We start from the raw sequence: 18819 nt of genomic DNA, 5'->3' as shown, positions 1-18819 counted from the left end.
CTGAGGGGACAAAATAAGACAGAGCAAATATCACGTCTTCAGTTTATGGTGCTTTCGTTTCCTTTGCTCCGTGACTCGATGTTCGGGGACGTGTTCCATTGACCGCTCCTAACTATCTCAAAGCCTTCAAAATTCTGTCTCATTGGGATTGTAATGTGGCAAAGATTACTTTAAGGAATGCACTTTCTGGCCGAAGTGACAAAGAGAATAGCAATTTTCCCACTTTGTTATGAATATAATATAAACAATGCCACTGACGAATTTTATAGAATTAAAATAAGAATATGCTGATATTAATTTACTAATCTGTTATTGATATAGAATTATTACGCATTATACAATTTATAGTTAGATCTACTATTATACTAAATCATTATTTAACTCAGTAAGCGAAAAAAAAAGATATTGTCTAATTTATGTATCATATAATATGTAACAAGTATGTTTTTGTAAATAATATATGCCTGAATAATTGAAATGTTTTCTTAACTTTATTGAAATTCAGTACCAGGAACAGCTCTTGCACGAAATCTATTTCCAATATTGCGCTAGGGTTTACTTTAGAAAAGCCGGTTTGTATAAACATTAGGTAGATACTGAAAATAGCTTTTCAATTATATCAGGTATACCGATTTCTATAATGAATAGAGCCAGGAGTCCTTTGATAGTACAATTTTATTGTGTTAAGTCACAATCTGGAGTTATAAGTCTACAGTATACAGTGATATGGTACATGGTATATGGTTGGTGGACTCGGTTTCCGTACAAAGACACTCATTAGGTCCATTGTGCCTAAATCAACTTGGTGTCGGGTATAGGAGATTCAATGACATCACATGTGCTGGCCAGCCAGCTAAACGCGAAAGCGTCATCGCACCAGGTTTTGAGGACACCATCCGAAAAGTGAGCTTTACCACGGAACCTGATGTCATTTAGTTCTGTTGTCAGGGAAGCTTCAAGATCTGCCTGCCATGCTGAAGCTTTTCCTAGATTTTCCAGAACTGGCCGTCTGATTATCCGCCAGTTCTTCATATCTGAGAAGGTCTCAGTGCTAACAGTAACACAACATAGCAACTCGTTGGCTTTATACGATAGTGCCGCATAACTGGCCGAGGTCCCTCCTACCGACCGAGGTCTGTTAGGTTTGACCCTTTTAGTTTCCCCAGTCGACGGTACAGAGTCCTCCGGCCGTTCGCGTGTATTTCCCTTCGTTTGTTGGTTTTTTGGGTTAGTTACTGCCACTACGTCTTGTGCTGCGCTTAGAGCCACCGGGCTGAAACGCAGCATTAGACCCTGTCGGCTTCGGTGCCCCTTTCCTTCCTCCTGCTGCTGTAGTACTTGCATATTTAAGAATTTACAAAAGTCGAACATTAGCTGCTATAAACTAAATTGCAACTGTCTTAAAAACATATACATAACTACATCATATACGATGAAATTTTCGCCATGTATACAGACCGAGATATACTCTTACATTTTATTAATTTCTTTACTGACTTGACCCGAGGGTTTTAATATGAATTAAAAGACGCATACGCATATTGATGATTGCTCAAACGAAAAGACCATTCGCAATCAAACTTTTTTCTTGTCTTCTTTTGTTTTGTCTTTAGTTTCATAATTTCACGCACCAATTTTTACAATATGAAAATGAGATTACAATGAAACAAAATTTCCTAAAAAATATGACAAATGATAACATAAATATCCCCACAATCCTCCCACCCCTAACTCTTGATTTCACAACCGACCGTTATTAAATCGGAATTCCGCAACGTTTCAGAGAAAATTGTAAGAGGCAAGCGTCGATGTTTGTGAAAGTTTACAAATGTAAAATTTATTACAACAGCAATATGAAAGGCGTTGGGATTGACGGTTATACAGGGTGGGTACGGAGGACTGTTCGCCGAGGCGAAAACAAATTAATTGCTATCGGTTACGTTCCAGTGTCGTAATTGCTTTGTTCTGGCGTTGCGCGATCGATCAAGTGCGAAAAATTAATTGAAATTGCTGATCAACTCAATAGTGTTCGGAATTCTTCGTTTTTATTTATAACAATTGATCATTTGAAGCACTCTAATTGATGAAGACAGTTTCGTAATTAACGAAACACTGTGATCGAAAAATTTCAGATCTAATGTTCACATTTTAGCCTGAGGAACTATAGCAATTGCACCGCGTGGGGCCAAATTAACACTAATGAAACCTATCAGTAACAGAGACCTTTTAACATAATCATAAGTTTATAAACAATGTATATGAGGGAGCTATTAGTCACTGAACATTGATTACGTAGAGAGTTTCAAGACCATCGCGGAAGAGAGAAACATCGGTATTTTAGTTGAATTTTTGTAGAATTTGAAAACAGAAACATGAATTTATAGAAATGAGATATCAGCTGGCAGTTTTTGGAGATACCCAATGTTTATTTCCAAACAAAACCCGAAAAAACGTATGATTGTGAATGTTTATTCCGATAAAACGCCAATTATAGCAAACTTGCATACGAATGGTAAGCGGACCGAAATAGTTTTTTGGACTGAAAAACTCGTTTGTAAGCGGATATTGCATTCGAAAGCGTCGGAGTTAGAACGATACACTGTAAACTATTTATGTCACGCGTAATAACTGACATCCGATGGAAAAAGATATCGGCTAAGTTTTCAATAAAAATGTGTTCCTAAAGTTTAACAATTTAATCAATTTTAGGATCTACCACTAAAGAATTAAATATACATGCATTTTTATTTGATTTTAAGTGTTACGTTAAGTTACGCAGCGCGTTACGCAGCTGAAACGTGGACCTTGCGAGATGTGGAAAAGCAGAAAATAGACGCTCTGGAAATGTGGTGCTGGAGGAGAATGCTTGGGGTTTCGTGGACCGAGTTTCGTACAAACGTCTCGATACTTCAAGAACTCGGTATTAAGCAGCGTCTGTTTTCAACAGTACAATCTCGCATCCTTACATTCTTCGGTCACGTATCTCGGCGTGGTGATCAGTCCATCGAACGCCTTGTCGTCCAGGGGAAGGTGGAAGGCACTAGACCGCGCGGAAGGTCACCTACGCGTTGGACTGACCAAATTAAGTCGGCCGTAGGAGACTCTGTCAATCAATGCAACAGGATGACCACTGATAGGCGACGATGGCAAAATGTCATAAAACGCATCACATCTGCCCCTACTACTACAACTACTTCCTAGCGATCACGACCGCTCTGTCAAGAGTGCACCGAATAGGAAGGTTACGTTAAGAATTTTTTAGGGAATAATAGCAGGAACTGAATTTCAAACTCATACGAAAATATATTTTAAGTATGTCTGATTTATATTTTAGAGGTGCTTATGCCTTGCAGACCTGTTATAAAGTACAGACTTACATTAACTTTGTAATATACGTTGATTAGTATAATACACCTCAAAAAAATACACATGAATCCAGGGGGCGCTACAACTCTATATGGGTCTTGTTGTAACTGTTGTAGTTGTGTTGCAACTGTTTCAATCAAATTTTTTTCTTTACTGCGCAAGTTTGTGCCTTTTTTTTTTTCGTGGGGAAATGCGTTACGCATACCCTCCCGCGGCATGGTTGATCTGGTGGGGAAGGGTTATGTGGGACTCGCTGTTGTGCATACCCACTAAAACCCCACGGCGCCACCAACAATCGCCCGGGGCAGGACACGGTAACAGCGTAGCCTTGTCCGCATCCAGCCACGCGCAAGTTTGTGCCTGACACAAGTCCACGTTTTTTTTGGGTCTAAGACAGATTTCCCGACGATGTTTCCTTCAACATTGATAAAAAGACATTAATAAACACCTGACTTCACAAGTATACAAAATTAATTATCATAAAGTGAATAATTAAAAACTTTTGACGTTAATCTATCAAAATATCAGTAGCTAAATCGCCGCTTAAGATGAGCTTAGTCTTTTCAAAACAGCCTAATCCATACATTTACTCGCTTAGACAGAATACATTATGTCCGAAAATCCCTCACAAGAGGCGTTAATTATTTTGAAATTAATTTTCATACGTGATAACATTGGGTAAAGTAAAATATGAGGAATTAAGTGAAGGATTAAGGTCGGAGCGACTGGACGACCCACCAGTCAGGTGAAATATTAAATGCTGGGGCAGACGCTAATTAATAATCTTCTTGTCATTGACCAACAATTGCCAGTGTGGTTTTAATGGGACAAATGCGGAGCCTCCATTGTTATCATGTGAGCCCAGTGTGCAGAGTGACAGTTTCATAGAAAAAGTCAGTGTAAATAAAAGTGAAATTCTGTTATTTAGTGATGATATAGGGAAAAATATTGGTACTAAATTATATCAGTCCTCCGGCAAAATTGTAACAAATCATTGTATGCCCGGAGCCACCCCTGTAACCATTTTCAACAAAGTCTTGTGTGGAAATTACACAAATAACACAACTTTAATATTGCTTTTTGGGAGAAGGGGAAATGTAGGACAAAATGAATTGTTGTCATTTATTGATAAATTAAAATCACTTAATGTAGAGAATATTGTCTTGCATACATTTCCTTACATCAAAGGTGCACCAAAGGAAAATAAAATTAGATATAAGTTAAATATGCTATTGCACAATTCATTAACTACTAACAATATACAATTAAATTGTGACTTAGGTACACTACCTAATTTAATGGACATAAATTGTATATTTAAAAATAAGTATGTATTGACAAAGGATAGGTTCCGCCTACCTAATTATTATTTACAACAGATAGCTACTATGCTATCTTACTTTTTATTTACAACTAAAGCTAAACATTTAGCTTTTCAGACAACTGCTTCTATTGAGCAGCTAGCTTTTGAGACAACTGCTTCTATTGAGCAGCTTAGCTTAAGAGAATGTAGTGATACTTGCAGTAGCACTTCATTAAGTATTAATAATTTAAATTAGATAGTGTGACAATAGAGGCAAACTCTAGCAATAATTTAGTACAACTCAGCTCAACACAAACATGTAATATTACTAACAACAACTGTTTAAACTTGATGCATCAAAACATGCAAGGTATGTTGGGCAAAGAATTAGAATTGGAGTTGTTTTTAAAATCAAGAAAAATTGATGTCCTATGCATTACCGAACATTGGCTTAGAGAATGCCAAATCATCTTTAACTTTGATCAGCACCAAGTTGCAAGTTCGTTTTGCAGATTGTCGGCGATTCATGGGGGCTCTTTGATTATTGTTAATAAAAATTTAAAGTATAAAGAGCGTAATGACATCGTGTGTCTGTCTGTAGAACACTCTTTGGAGGTAGCCTGTATAGAGATTGAGAATTGCATTATTTTAAGTGTTTATAGACCACCAAGTGCTTCTTACGATTTTTTTGAAGCAAAGTTGGAGGAAATTTTGTGTAAAGTTAGTTTTAAGAACAATAAGTATATTATTGTATGTGGTGACTTCAATATAAATTTATTAGAAAATACCTTCATTAGTAAAAAATTCAATCTGTTATTAAAATCTTACAATCTTGTTAACTTGTTTCTTGAGCCCACTAGAATTACAAACTCCACTGCTACATGTATAGATAATGTATTTACAGATGCAGAGGCAATGCAAACCTCAATTACAACTGATCTTAGCTCAGATCATTGTGGACAGTTAGTGGCGCTAAAATGTAAAGTGGTGAAACAAGTAAATAAGAGCAGTGTGTTTGTTCCAGTAAATAAAAAGCGAATGGTGAGATTTAGACATAATATAGGTAAACACCTACCTTTATTACCGGTAGGTACTGCCGTTGATATACAATACAACAATCTAAGTGATTGTATTAATAAAGAGTTCAACACCATCTTTACCCCAAAGAAAGTCTCTCATTCGCAGTGTAAATCGTTTAGTGATTGGGCGACAGCGGGAATTTATAAAAGTAGACAACGGTTGTATGACCTTTACGCTGAAAAGTCATACAATCATAATGAAAAATTTATTCTTTATGTTCGAAATTATTCGAAATTATTTAAGAAAGTTTGTTACGCGGCCAAGTCCTTAAATATTAAAAACAAGATTAAAAATAGTAGCAATAAAACTAAAATGACTTGGAAGATAATTGATAGTGAAACTGGAAGAGTCAGGGATCGCAATCAAGACATCGAACTATGTGTCGATAACACTATAATCAAATCTAACGAAGAGATAGCGATTGTTTTTGATAAGTACTTTTCTGACATTCCAATTTCGACTACAAAGTCTCTTCAATCATCTCCCGCCCTCGCTGAATCGCTGCTCAAAGATAATGTAAACGAGTGCAAGGTCAGTTTTACATTCCGACCCATTGGTGCCGACGATATAGTGAGGATATTTAGAACCATAGATATTAAGAACACTACCGATCTTTGGGGTATTTCTGTAAAAATAATTAGTAGCATAATTGATGTAATTGCTCCCCATCTAGCTATAATTTTCAACAATTGTATTAAAAGTGGCGAGTTTCCCGATCTAATGAAACATAGTAAAGTCATTCCATTATTTAAAGCAGGTAGTATGTCCGACCCCAGTAACTTTAGACCGATTTCCGTACTACCTACTTGTAGTAAAATATTTGAAAAAATTATATTAAATCAACTGGTAAGTCATTTTAACGTAAACAAATTATTACATAATAATCAGTTCGGTTTTACCAAGGGTCGCTCGACAGCCGATGCCGGTGTTGAGTTATATAGATATATAATTAAGGCTTGGGAGGAGTCGCATGACGCTTTAGGTGTTTTCTGCGACTTATCCAAAGCATTTGATTGTGTCCAACACGAGACCTTAATCGGGAAACTCCGCCATTATGGCATCAAGAATACCGCACTGAATCTTCTGACTTCCTATTTACACGGAAGAACTCAGAAGGTTGAAGTGAATGGTAAGAGGTCCTCTGGGTCGGCAGTAGATATGGGGGTACCACAGGGCTCAATTCTTGGCCCTTTCCTCTTTCTTGTTTATATAAATGATCTACCTTTCATGGTAGAGAGAAAACATCAGATAGTTTTGTTTGCTGATGACACGTCCTTGATTTTTAAAATCAAACGACAAATAACAAATTTTGACGATGTGAACAATGCTCTGTCTTCGATTGTCCATTGGTTTAGTATGAATAACCTTCTACTTAATGCAAAAAAGACAAAATGCATTAAATTTTGTGCAAAAAATTCAAGGATTATGGATACTAGACCAATTATAAACGGTGAGGAATTGAATCTGGATGATACAACTGTATTTCTCGGAATCACCATGGATTCAAAACTTCAGTGGTCCCCTCATATTAACGGATTGGCGAAGAGACTTAGTTCTGCAGCCTACGCGGTTAAAAAAATTCGCTCTCTAACTGATGTCGATACAGCTAGACTTGTTTATTTTAGTTACTTTCATAGCTTAATGACTTATGGCTTATTATTATGGGGTCATGCTGCTGATGTCGAAACTATTTTCATCCTGCAGAAGAGGGCTATTCGTGCAATCTATAATTTAAAATGTAGGGAATCTCTTAGAGATAAATTCAAGGAAATTAATATACTTACCTTTCCCTCGCAATATATTTATGAAAATATTATGTATGTATACAAAAATAGTGATAAGTTTACTAGAATAGAACATACGCACAATGTTAATACACGGAACAAACGCAGGCTGCAATTTCCCCGTACTAGACTATCTAAAGTTAGTAATTCTTTTTTGGGGAAAGGGATACTCTTCTTTAATAAAATCCCAGAAGCTCTTTTATCACTTCCTTTCAATAAATTTAAGAAATGTATTAAAGAAAAGCTGTGTAAAAAGGCTTACTATAAAGTCAACGATTATCTAATTGATAAAAGGGCCTGGGACTAGTGCTAGACAGGCTACTTCTAATTAATTTGCGATATTTGTTATAAATAAGTGTTGTTTGATGATTTGCTGTTTTAAAAGAGTACCGAGAGTTTTTTACGCCGGCTTTTTCTCTCGGCCTACACCCTCTGTCTTCTTTGCCGATGAGTAGGGATGCCTTCAAATTTAATGACGTGGAATAAGTGATACATGTATCTTACGTTCCATAATAAACATATTTTATTTTTATTTTTTATAATAATGCGCTAACATGTCCGGGATGGTCGTCTACTCACCGGATATAACGGAAAAATTGCTGGATCAAACGCAAAAGCCCGCTTAAAATTCTATAAGCAGTTTTAAAGTAAACACTAGAGTTTAAAGGTTTTAAGAGGATCACGGGCACGATCGAACGCTGCATAATTAATTTCTGTATCGGATGTTACGTGCTTTTATCCTAATTAATATCATTTTAGTTGCACCCTGTATATCTTGGCTCTTGCTGCAGTAAAATGGCTTGGGACGAAAGTGTACATACTTCAAAAACATCTCTTGAAATAAGTACGTTATAATATTTTTTTGCTGTGAACTGAGGTTTTGGGTAGGTTTGATTGATGTCGAGGAAAGTAAAAGTTTTACATTGAAAAAAAGTAGTCTATAGATTAGTTTATTATATCACATTTGTAAAATATGATTATTTTTCTTATTAGTTATTACATACATTTCATGCAATCGGCATCACCGGAGTATATTATATAATCTATATAAACAGGCATATATTAATCACGTATATAGTAAAAGAGTTACTCCATCTTAATCGAACTTTTAAAAATGGAACTCAAAGCCAAGAGCACTTCGGTGGAGGCCTCTTAGACTTTCTTTGAATGCCCCTTTGATCTAACTTGAAGCAAATTGTCGTCAAATGATACCCCAGCTTCATACAAGTTATCCACGTCCAACTGACAGTTAAAAGTACACCTGAATATACAGATTTTAATTGGACTGTTACCGAAAACGAAAACTAGTTATTGCTTAAATGAATTCAGATTTTTTTCACTTATTCCAATAACAGTTTCTAATTATTAAAATAGACCTAATGAATTTATTGTAATATAATCTTATTTAGAATCACTTTAGTTTGTACTGGTATTCCTTTTTTTTCCGGTGGAACCATTTTGTATCTGGTTATTCATTCTCAGATGATATCACATACAACTTGTATACAAATTATTTCGTAAGACAAAAAATGCTATTACAAGTTATGCCTACAAGTTAGACTAATAAACGTCGCCTTTTAACATAATTTCCAAGAAATAACAAGCCTGGCATTAGGGCAACCAGTTTGGTTTTCTATTTCGCGTAATATTACGGCGGCCATAGTATTTTCTGTCACGCCATGTTACCTTCCACATTATATTAGCAACGTCTACGTATAAAGTTATGCACAAACATTTGAATGTACATGAATATAGATTATTACTCTATAAATAGGTATGCTTGGGACGAAACGTAATTTTACGTTTCTAATAATTAAAAATACTTGTTTTCAACTAACCTTCGTATCCGCTACAATGAAGAACATTCTTGAAGACGCCAACATCGCCCTATTCATAAAAAGCAATTCAAAGCTCAAGCTACATCAATGTGCACCCAATGGCCGATGACAGAGCCCTAAGGATCATACTGAACTCATAACCTGGTGGCACAACGAATCCTGGAAGGCCGATGGTCAGATGAAATTATGGATCACGAAACAATAGGTGTCCGAAGATGGCAACAAGCCCGAGATATATTGCGATGGTAAAATATACTTACGGATGCTAAAGCCCATAAGGAACTGTACAGCCAATGATGATAATTCATAAAAACAAACTGCAGTCCTAAAATATCATGATAGAATTACTTTCTATATTTTGTTGAAAATAAGGAGAAGATACGTTATTTTTGTTTATTATCTATATTATTACCATTATATTAAGGTATTTCAACTATGGAGCGCGCAACCTTAAGGATAAACAAATAAATCACGGAATAAACTTTAAAGCTATATAATTATCGCCAGATGGCGTGCAAAAGTTAGTTGGTGGCGTTGAGAGAAATAGTGTGCACACTAAGATCTAGGTACCTGCACATTTGTAGGTAATCTGTTCCATAGGTACATTGTGTGTTCATAACCTAAACATAATTTACTTTACTATAATTAATGTGAAACCTATCTTGATATTCCCAAACTAAAGTACCTATAACTTGGAGTTATGTCATAACCAGGATAGTATGAAAACCCTCATCCAAGTATTCAAACTTCATGTACTGGAAATCTATCCAACGGTCGTACAGTATATAATATAGTGTATTATTTTGCTTATTACTTGCAGCATAATTCACGCCTACGTATTAGTTTTCTAAAAAAACATTGTACATTCACATACTCTTTACAAATAAATCGCTTTCCTATGTACTGAAGTAGAAGCGTAGCTACTCAGGAAAAAAAGGGAGCGGTGATAGGTGTAAAAACGCGGCACGTAGTTATCCGAGCCTCTACGCCGCGGCCGTAGAACATTCCTCCTCACCGCTCCATCCACCAAAATGTGTGTATTAGAAGTTTTTACGAGAGAATAAATCAATCTTATCATAAAAATATCGGGTGTATGCTTAGAAAGGAAAAGTAAATAGACTGGTAAATTATTAGGGTATTTCTTCAGAAATAGTAACTATAGAGGTATTCTACAACTAGTGTGCACGTTAGAACTATGTTAGCTGTAAGGGTGCAAAACTGCAAGTTTGAAGTTACACTGTATCTAAACGTCACATTGTTAACCTTCTAGTCGCCTGCTCTTTAGAGGAATGTACATTATTGCTATACTCTACAATTATTATAAACACTACTTAGAAAACAGTTTAGAATTTTAAGAAGTGCTGTATTTTACAATATATATTACAACCATTAAAAATCAAAAATCAAGTTAAGGTTAACGTTATGAATTTATATTGGTGCCACTGACGCTGCCAGTTTTCAAATCAAATGCGTGGAGGACGGACGAACGGACGAAAAGGACTGGCATGAAACTCTCCGCCACTCCTGTTAATTGCAAAGTATTTTGTTTTACAAGATGCTTGTGACGAGCAGCAGTCATAATACCTTTTTCACATAACAACACATCGCGTATAGGACATACCTACAACGAATCGTATTTTCTAAAAAGATTCCAGATTTACTAAAAAGAAAAAAAAATGTTCAGTGTATACCTACCAAGTTTAAAAATAGCATGTATTAGATTATTTTTTATAAGCAATAGATTTTAGACTGTTTTTTAAAATCCTTTATCGCAATTGTAAGTAAATAATTTACTGTACACATCTAGATCTTAACAAATAATTGTGCTTATAATAACAAACCCTTTCAATCGCAACTAAAATTTTACTTATACCTAATATATTTATTAACTAAGACCTCTCTCTCTCTCTATAATAATATTGCATGAAAAATTCTCTTGTTATTTACCATTGGTATTACAACAATACCAAAAGAGATATTTTATGTCATAATATTAAGTTTGTAATAATAACAGTGAGGCATTAAAGTTGCAAATTTTAATTTAAGCGGGGATAATCTGCTAATGAAAGGGCATTAATGTATAACGGGGGAGTTAACTGGCCAACAGAACTACAAAGCTCTCATTTAAACATTAACAACAAAACGAATGTAGATCGTTAGAGCCCTCATTATTCTCAAATAGAAGGAACATAAACCCGTAGTGATTAGTTCGACGCTGACATAGTTAATGAGACGCTTAAATGGCGCCCACGAAATGCCTACATGTTAAAGGATTGCCTTAGGTTGTGAGAAGTTTGTTAGTCGTTTGTACTTTTTTAAGACAAAGTAATTTAACAACATCAGATGTCGAATAGAAATCGCTATCAATAGGACAGCTATGAATAGCGGTTTTTTAGGTATACTAAAAATACGTTGTCTCTGGCCTAGAAGTGCGGTATAAATTATAAGTAGGTAATGTTTTGTCACGATTATTTATTTGCAATAACACGAAAGTAATCGGGCCAAAATAATAGGTATTTACGGCTATATAAATGTGGCGAATGGCGTGTAATTAGAACTATGTTACGAACAAATCACTATTTCACGGATTAAAAGGCCGGTGTAGCCATAGATGCAAAAAGTTGTAAATTAACTGAAGGGCCTAATTTTAATATCAATTGCCGCCCTTTTGAAAATATATTTCCCAAGTTACACCTTGTTAACTTTATAAAAGTTCCCTAGGGAAATATGCTTTCTTGTTGTAAATTTGTTTCTTGACCAGCCATGCGAGAGTTCGGTACTTCTTTATTCCACGAAATGTCACTTTAATTAATTTTTTATGTGTAAAAAGTTTATATTTTACATATATTTGTATTTTATGGATAATTTATTATTCCGACATTACTATACACACATTACCCCTGTGTGTTATTTCAGTGACATGGAAAACAGCTTGATATTAAAAACAACCCTTAAAAACACTTAAATAAAAGTGAATGTTTTTGCTGGGAATGTTATTCTGAAAACAGGTTAAAGTGACAAAATTACAGTCTAAACACACCAAAAACATTTCCAACCTCATTTTAAAATCATTACACTGTTATTAAAAGTTGTATCTCGCTAATACTTGCCATAAGCCCTCCGGATGACCGCTCCCTGGACGGAAATCATATTCATAAACAAATGCAACGGAAGTTTGGCAGGAAAGTTTTTGTGTATTTATGGCACCGGCGGGCCAAGCTGTACAGAAACCCGGTCTCTATCAATACCAGTTTTGGCAAACGAAACCACAGTTAAAACTCTTTATTGTAATGGTTTATGAGATCAGAATTGCATAAATCGAAAAATATCTTCCAGCGAAAAACGGAAAATTCTGTTATTCTACCTGACTATCGAAATTCAAATTATATGATGCAAATGCTTATTTAAAACTCTTTTAAATAGTGGCGTGTATGTATATAGATAAAGAATGCAATGCATTAGACGTTATTACAACAACTTCTTACTGCCAAGGTGTTTGATATTGTTGTCATTTATAAAATTCGACAGAACCAGCTCTTTCAGATATTTGCATATAATACCCAGGATATGTCGAAAAAGACTTCGAATACAAATCCCAAAGGGTTGAATGAAACAAGGTACGATCTGCCACATCTACATAAATTTCCACTTCTTATTATTACAGGGGAAAAACATTAATGCGTTACTGAAATCCCAGTTGTACTTATTTATGTTAAACCATGACACATCTCCAAGCTTAGCTAAAGGATCCTAAATCTTGTTTGTTCTAAAAAATATTTCTATCTGGTTGTAACATATAAAATACTAATATCTTACAAAAACGTGCTATTAGGTCAATTTATTGCTTGAAACCAGGCACTTCACTTAGAAATTTGTTCAAGGAAATCGATATTTTGACGGTACCTTCCCAATATACAACTGTATCGTTTTTGTGTGTAGTAATATTAGTTCTCTTTTAAAGAACAGTGACATTCACAATAGGAATACAAGAAATAAAGGAAAACTTTTCCAGCCATCTTACAGGTTGCAGAAAATAAATACTTCATTTATAGGCCTAAGTATACGCTGCTATAACATGATTCCTAGTGAAATATTAGAACTGCCTTTAAACAGATTCAAAACACATATTAAAAGTACATTAATGTGTAAAGGTTACTACACAGTTAATGATTACCTAGAAGACAAAAACGCGTGGCAATAGTTCTAGTTATATTGTTATAATTTGTTTTGTTATCTTTGAAGTGTTGTGAATATGTGTGTAATGGTGAATGTTTCACAGAATATATTTTCATTTATTTTTACTTATGTAAGTTTAATGACGTTGTGGTTTATGACATCTTCCTTTTGTTGATGAATAATTGTAATGTAGAGGGAGGGTAAAACTTGCTGAGTTTCTTGCCCGTTCTTCTCAGAACAAGGCCTCCTAGTAGTTTTCCAAACTGATCGCGGTCTTGCTCTTTCGCGAATTTTGTGACATTTATAAGCATGCGCTAAGACGCATGATAAATATATCCCTTATCAATTTGGCGCTTTTTATAAACGAATAATTTCAACTCGTAAAAATAAAAGATCCATTTCCAAAAGAAACAAAATCGTCATCAAAGTAAACAACCCATCAAAAACTAATTATTGATCGCCAGCATTTCAAAATAATTCCATTGGTAAATAAAATACAAGGCTATTATTTCGTTTTGCTCTACATAGTCATTTTAATCAGAAACCCGATTTTATACGAAAATGCTTGCTTTTTGTCATGAATAATAAAATAACGAATGATAACAATGTAGCAATTTTACCGACAACTGGTCATAATAATGTTTAATGTCCTGAATTTCATATTAACATTTGGAATACAAATACTTACGTATACCTTTGGATTTTGTCGCTTATTTTAAAGTTTTAATGACTGTCAATAAAAAAAATTTAAAGGTATAAAAATTTCAGTTATTATTTAATCCATGATACCTACCTAAGAAAACAACGAAAGCTAATCTCCATACGCCGTGGTGTGAAAGTTAAAATAAGTAATAAAACAAACTTTTTCATTATTCACTATCAAACACATAAAAAGTTGAACTTCACACACCTAAGGTGTACTAAAGTCTGAAAATATAAAGTTTAAAGTGTTTTCCAAAGGTTATTTGGCGGCGAATATTTTCTTTCAATGTTTTTTTATAGCCTTAAAACTATGTGTAATATGTGTATTGCAATCAACATTATGTTAAGTAGCTTTTCGACCCCACAATTTATAAATAAAAACCTCTAATCATTGTCATCAGAGTCATTAGAGTCTAATGTAATTTGGCCTATTTTATTGATGCTAGCAACATCTTAATATATATAAATTACGTGTCACGTTGTTTGGCCGCTATGGTCTCCTAAACTACCGAACCGATATCAAACAAATTTGCACACCGTGTGCAGTTTGATCTAACTTAAAAGATAGGATAGCTCATTGACATCTCAATTTATACCTGCAATATTATTTTATTGCAGAATATTTGTTTATTATTTAATAGTCACAATTTTAACAGATGGCGCTGTGTTGAAAGTACCAACGTTTCACATAAGCTACAATTTAATGGCATAACCACCAATAAAGCATGGTGGTCCCCATGACCGGTATTCTCCTACCGTTTTCCATGAAAAGTTTACTACTATGTAATATAACAAAAACCTTAGCCACAGCAACGCTTGGCCGGTCTGCTAGTAGATATTTCAAAAAGTTAGAAGTCTTAAGTTGTTTTGTATTTCCTAATAATAACGTATATCCATTGTTTGATAATTTATCTGTACTGTATGGGCATACACTTCATAAATAATAAGTCTCCGAACAATATTTTCCTTTTAGCAACACTGGAAACCATTACATAAATGAGAAAAAAATGTTTTTTTTTAAAATATGGCAGCAATTCAGTCTTTAAATATGTTTCAATGCGAATTTATTAATGACTCACACTAGATAGCCTAAGTTATTAATGTTTCCAGAAATAAGTTAGTAAATAATTGTAGATGTCGCTTTTTAAGACTTTTGTAACATTTTAGACTTGGACAAACTATCATCTGGCAAGCATATAAAATATTTCATCCAAATAATATTAACCACTTACCACACCTGTTAAACATAATGTATTCTAAAGGTACTTTGACAGATCACTCCAATAATATGCATTAACACTAGAGAGAAAACATTGTTTATTTAAAAAATTAAATACAGCCGCACAGTCAATAAGAACATTTTTACAGACTGATTCCACTTCTCACTTATTTTTATATGTTGTCACTCTCTGTGCACAAGAACATACACTGCTAGGCAAGCCAGCACTGCAAACTGAAAGAAAACAAACTTGATAAGAAATTTATGAAAATCAACATATACACTATTTTAAAAAATCAACCAAATTAACCTCTTTAGGCCTCAGATTTCTGAATCTGTTTCATGATCGTTTTTCAATCTAATAGGCCAGTTGGTGATCAGCCTCTAGTGCCCGACACGCTGTCGACTTTTTAGGTCTAAGACATGTCGGTTTCCTCACGATGTTATCCATCACCGTTTGAGCGAATGTTAAATGCGCACATAGAAAGAAAGTCTATTGGTGCACAGCCGGGAATCAAACCTACGACCTCAGGGATGACTGTCGCACGCTGAAGCCACTAGGCCAACACTGCTCCTGTTGAGCAGTGTATGTACATTATACCATTAGTAATGGTATATAATTTAATCTAAGTAAGTAATATCTCATCTATCAACATGGAAGTTATATATACACACATTTCTTTAAGATTTGTTTTCTGATAAATAATTTATTTATCTGTTTTTTTATAAATACAAAATCTAATATATAAAATTCTCGTGTCGCGGTGTTTGTGGTTAAACTCCTCTGAAACAGCTCGACCGATTCTCATGAAATTTTGTGTGCATATTGGGTATGTCTGAGAATCGGACAACATCTATTTTTCATCCCCCTAAATTTTAAGGGTAGTCCACCCCTAAATATTTTTTTTTTATTTTTAGATATTTTTTTCTGTTTTTATTTTTTTATGATACAGCATAAAAAAATACATAAAACCCCTAACTTTCACCCCTCTGATAAACCCCTATTTTTTTATTATAAATGATATACATGGCAAAACGACGTTTGCCCAGTCAGATAGTTATTTTATAAAAATATACACACCTTAAACTTAGGATACTCATTCATATATATTGTGACCATTCCAACATAAGGTAGAAATCCTCTAGCTCTACCAACAACATCTTTCTTTGTCAACCATAACTGACCCTGAGCATATAACCCTCTATCATCCACACTATTGTTATCTCCTTTAGTCAGAAACTTAACTGTGCCATTATTTCTGAAACAAGAATAAAATGAAAAACCTTTTCTAAACACCTATAAGAATATAAAAAAATTAACCAATTAAGAACATTGATTGAAATAACAGCTTAGAGTTTAAGAAATTATGTATTGTGTATATAATAATTTTTCCTCTATTATGTTCACAAATGCAGGTTGCATTCTATTCAAATGTGTAAATTAAATATCAAGTTTATTGTGCAGAATTAATCTTTCTATGAATGTATTACATATTCCCATATTGTTGTTGTTAACAACAACAACAAACAAGCTAAGGCTAGCTTGTTTGCCTTAGCTGCACATACTAAATATTTTAAATTATAATACTATTTATAGATTGATTTTAGATAGTTTGAATGTTTATCTACAGCATCTAAAATCTTACTTCTCGTGCAATTTTAACACTCTATGTACAATAGGAATGTCACGCCCTTCCACCTTGAACACTACAATTTCACCAACTCGAACTGGTTCTTCTGGATAATTAGTAAGGAACAATAAATCTCCTCTGTGAAATGCGGGCTCCATGCTTCCAGACAGCACAACCACAATAGGGCTTTCACTGCCCGTAACAACCATTAGACCTTTCCATATCATTAGCGCTGACGAAACTATCATGCCAAAACTAAGTACTTGATAAATAAACTGAAAAATACAAAAAAAAACTCTGTATTAACCGGTACCTAGCTCACGTCATCTGACGGTAAGTTTTGATGAATACACAATACCTGGCGTTTATTCATGCGTTTCACATCGTCAAATAAACTGTCCAACATATTTATGTATGATTGATGAACGTTAATATGGATAACTTATTTAAGATATTGGTTGTTTTAAAAAAAATTAGTTTTCGAAAGCTATTTGACAAGAAGCAGCTTACAGCGTAAACCACGTCAGAGCTCCTATACCTATACGTCATTCTTTTGAAATGTCAAATTTAAAATGCTAGTTGCCATATAAATTGTAACAAACTCTCTACTTGATCTGTGTTTATATTAGTATGGTACCTACTACTTCTGTAGGCTTGCCACTAAATGATAGAATAAGTTGTATATTATATATAATTATTTTTATAATTATTTTGAAATCATTGTATTCTTTATTAAGGCATGGTTATAAAGAATAGTTAATACCCATAGTATATTTATTAATTTTATTACTACCGCCAATATGAACTAATTTTATTTAATATAATTTCGCATATCTTGGCGTAGAATTTACAACAGTGAAATATTGAACTTTGGGTGAACAAACATCCACGGTTTATTTCATACCTATATAAGATTAATAAATTCCCACTGGTACAATATAATATACCTAGTAAAAGCTGATTATTCAAACTCAAAATATCTTTATTCATGTAGGTAAACAAGTACACTTATGAATTGTCAGAAAGAAGTTAAATTAATTGTAAATTTACATTTACTACCAGTTCGCAAGTCAAGGGCGTAGAGCGGGTAAGAAGAACTGGCAAGAAACTTTCCGCCACTCTTTTTAATCGCCAAGTATTGTCATACAAATTGTTGGAACTGGAGCAAATCAATCCCAAGGATTAGGATCATTTAAGTATTCCTCAAATTTATAAAAAGCTTTATTGATTAATTTTCGTTTAACGAGGGCTTTCTCTAATTTCGCTTGGGAGTTTTTTTGTAAAAACGAATACAATTTCTATATAAGGAGTGGTTTATTTTTTGGAGCCTCACTCAAATTAGTTCTATTTCGCGTATTATACTGGTGAAAGTCACCATTTGTTTTAAAATCGTTTATATTTTTTTGGACATTCAACAAGGCTTCAAGAATATATTGACCAGATAGTGTCATAATATTTAATTCCTTAAACTTATTCCGTACCGACTCCCTCGGAGAAACACAACAAATACCCCGAACAGCCCGCTTCGCGTATTCGCGCGTCCTTCATTCGCATTTTCACTATTTGCGGACTAAAAAAATGCAAACCAATTCCTATACTCGCGGCTTAAGATGTCTTTATTCGCGGATCCAATCAGTATATATGTCGCAGTAAAGTAGTTAAACCCGAGAGTTAATTGAATCTCTAGACAGTTAATTAAATATCGATATTCAATCAAGTC

At 34.2% G+C, this 18819-nt stretch overlaps 2 protein-coding genes across 2 annotated transcripts in view; both read right to left on the bottom strand.

The window, feature by feature from the left end:
• Positions 1 to 15589, bottom strand: part of LOC125063562 (lachesin-like) — a 76945-nt gene extending 61356 nt beyond the window's left edge. The window contains exon 1 of the mRNA XM_047670067.1: positions 15482 to 15589. Coding sequence (XP_047526023.1) covers positions 15482 to 15497 — 16 coding nt within the window. The 5' untranslated portion in view covers positions 15498 to 15589. The remainder of the gene's footprint in view (positions 1 to 15481) is intronic.
• On the bottom strand, positions 15550 to 17609 carry LOC125063565 (signal peptidase complex catalytic subunit SEC11A). Its single transcript, XM_047670073.1, has 4 exons — positions 17458 to 17609; positions 17115 to 17374; positions 16550 to 16727; positions 15550 to 15702 (listed from the first exon to the last, which is right to left on the bottom strand). The coding sequence occupies exons 1-4, from the start codon at positions 17503 to 17505 to the stop codon at positions 15652 to 15654; spliced, it is 537 nt and encodes a 178-aa protein (XP_047526029.1). The 5' UTR covers positions 17506 to 17609; the 3' UTR covers positions 15550 to 15651.
• Positions 17610 to 18819: the final 1210 nt, after the last annotated feature.

The sequence above is a fragment of the Pieris napi genome, chromosome 3 (assembly GCF_905475465.1).
Source record: "Pieris napi chromosome 3, ilPieNapi1.2, whole genome shotgun sequence".
In the NCBI taxonomy this organism is placed as follows: domain Eukaryota; kingdom Metazoa; phylum Arthropoda; class Insecta; order Lepidoptera; family Pieridae; genus Pieris; species Pieris napi.
This window is presented reverse-complemented; position numbering and strand designations above follow the sequence as displayed.

Excerpts from the sequence above, each read along its gene's own strand:
- LOC125063565 (XM_047670073.1), bottom strand. The coding sequence starts at position 17,505 with ATGTTGGACAGTTTATTTGACGATGTGAAACGCATGAATAAACGCCAG. Across the intron at positions 17,375-17,457 it reads AACGCATGAATAAACGCCAG|TTTATTTATCAAGTACTTAG; the intron begins GTATTGTGTATT and ends TGTATTTTTCAG. Across the intron at positions 15,703-16,549 it reads ATGAGTATCCTAAGTTTAAG|TTTGCAGTGCTGGCTTGCCT; the intron begins GTGTGTATATTT and ends GTTTTCTTTCAG.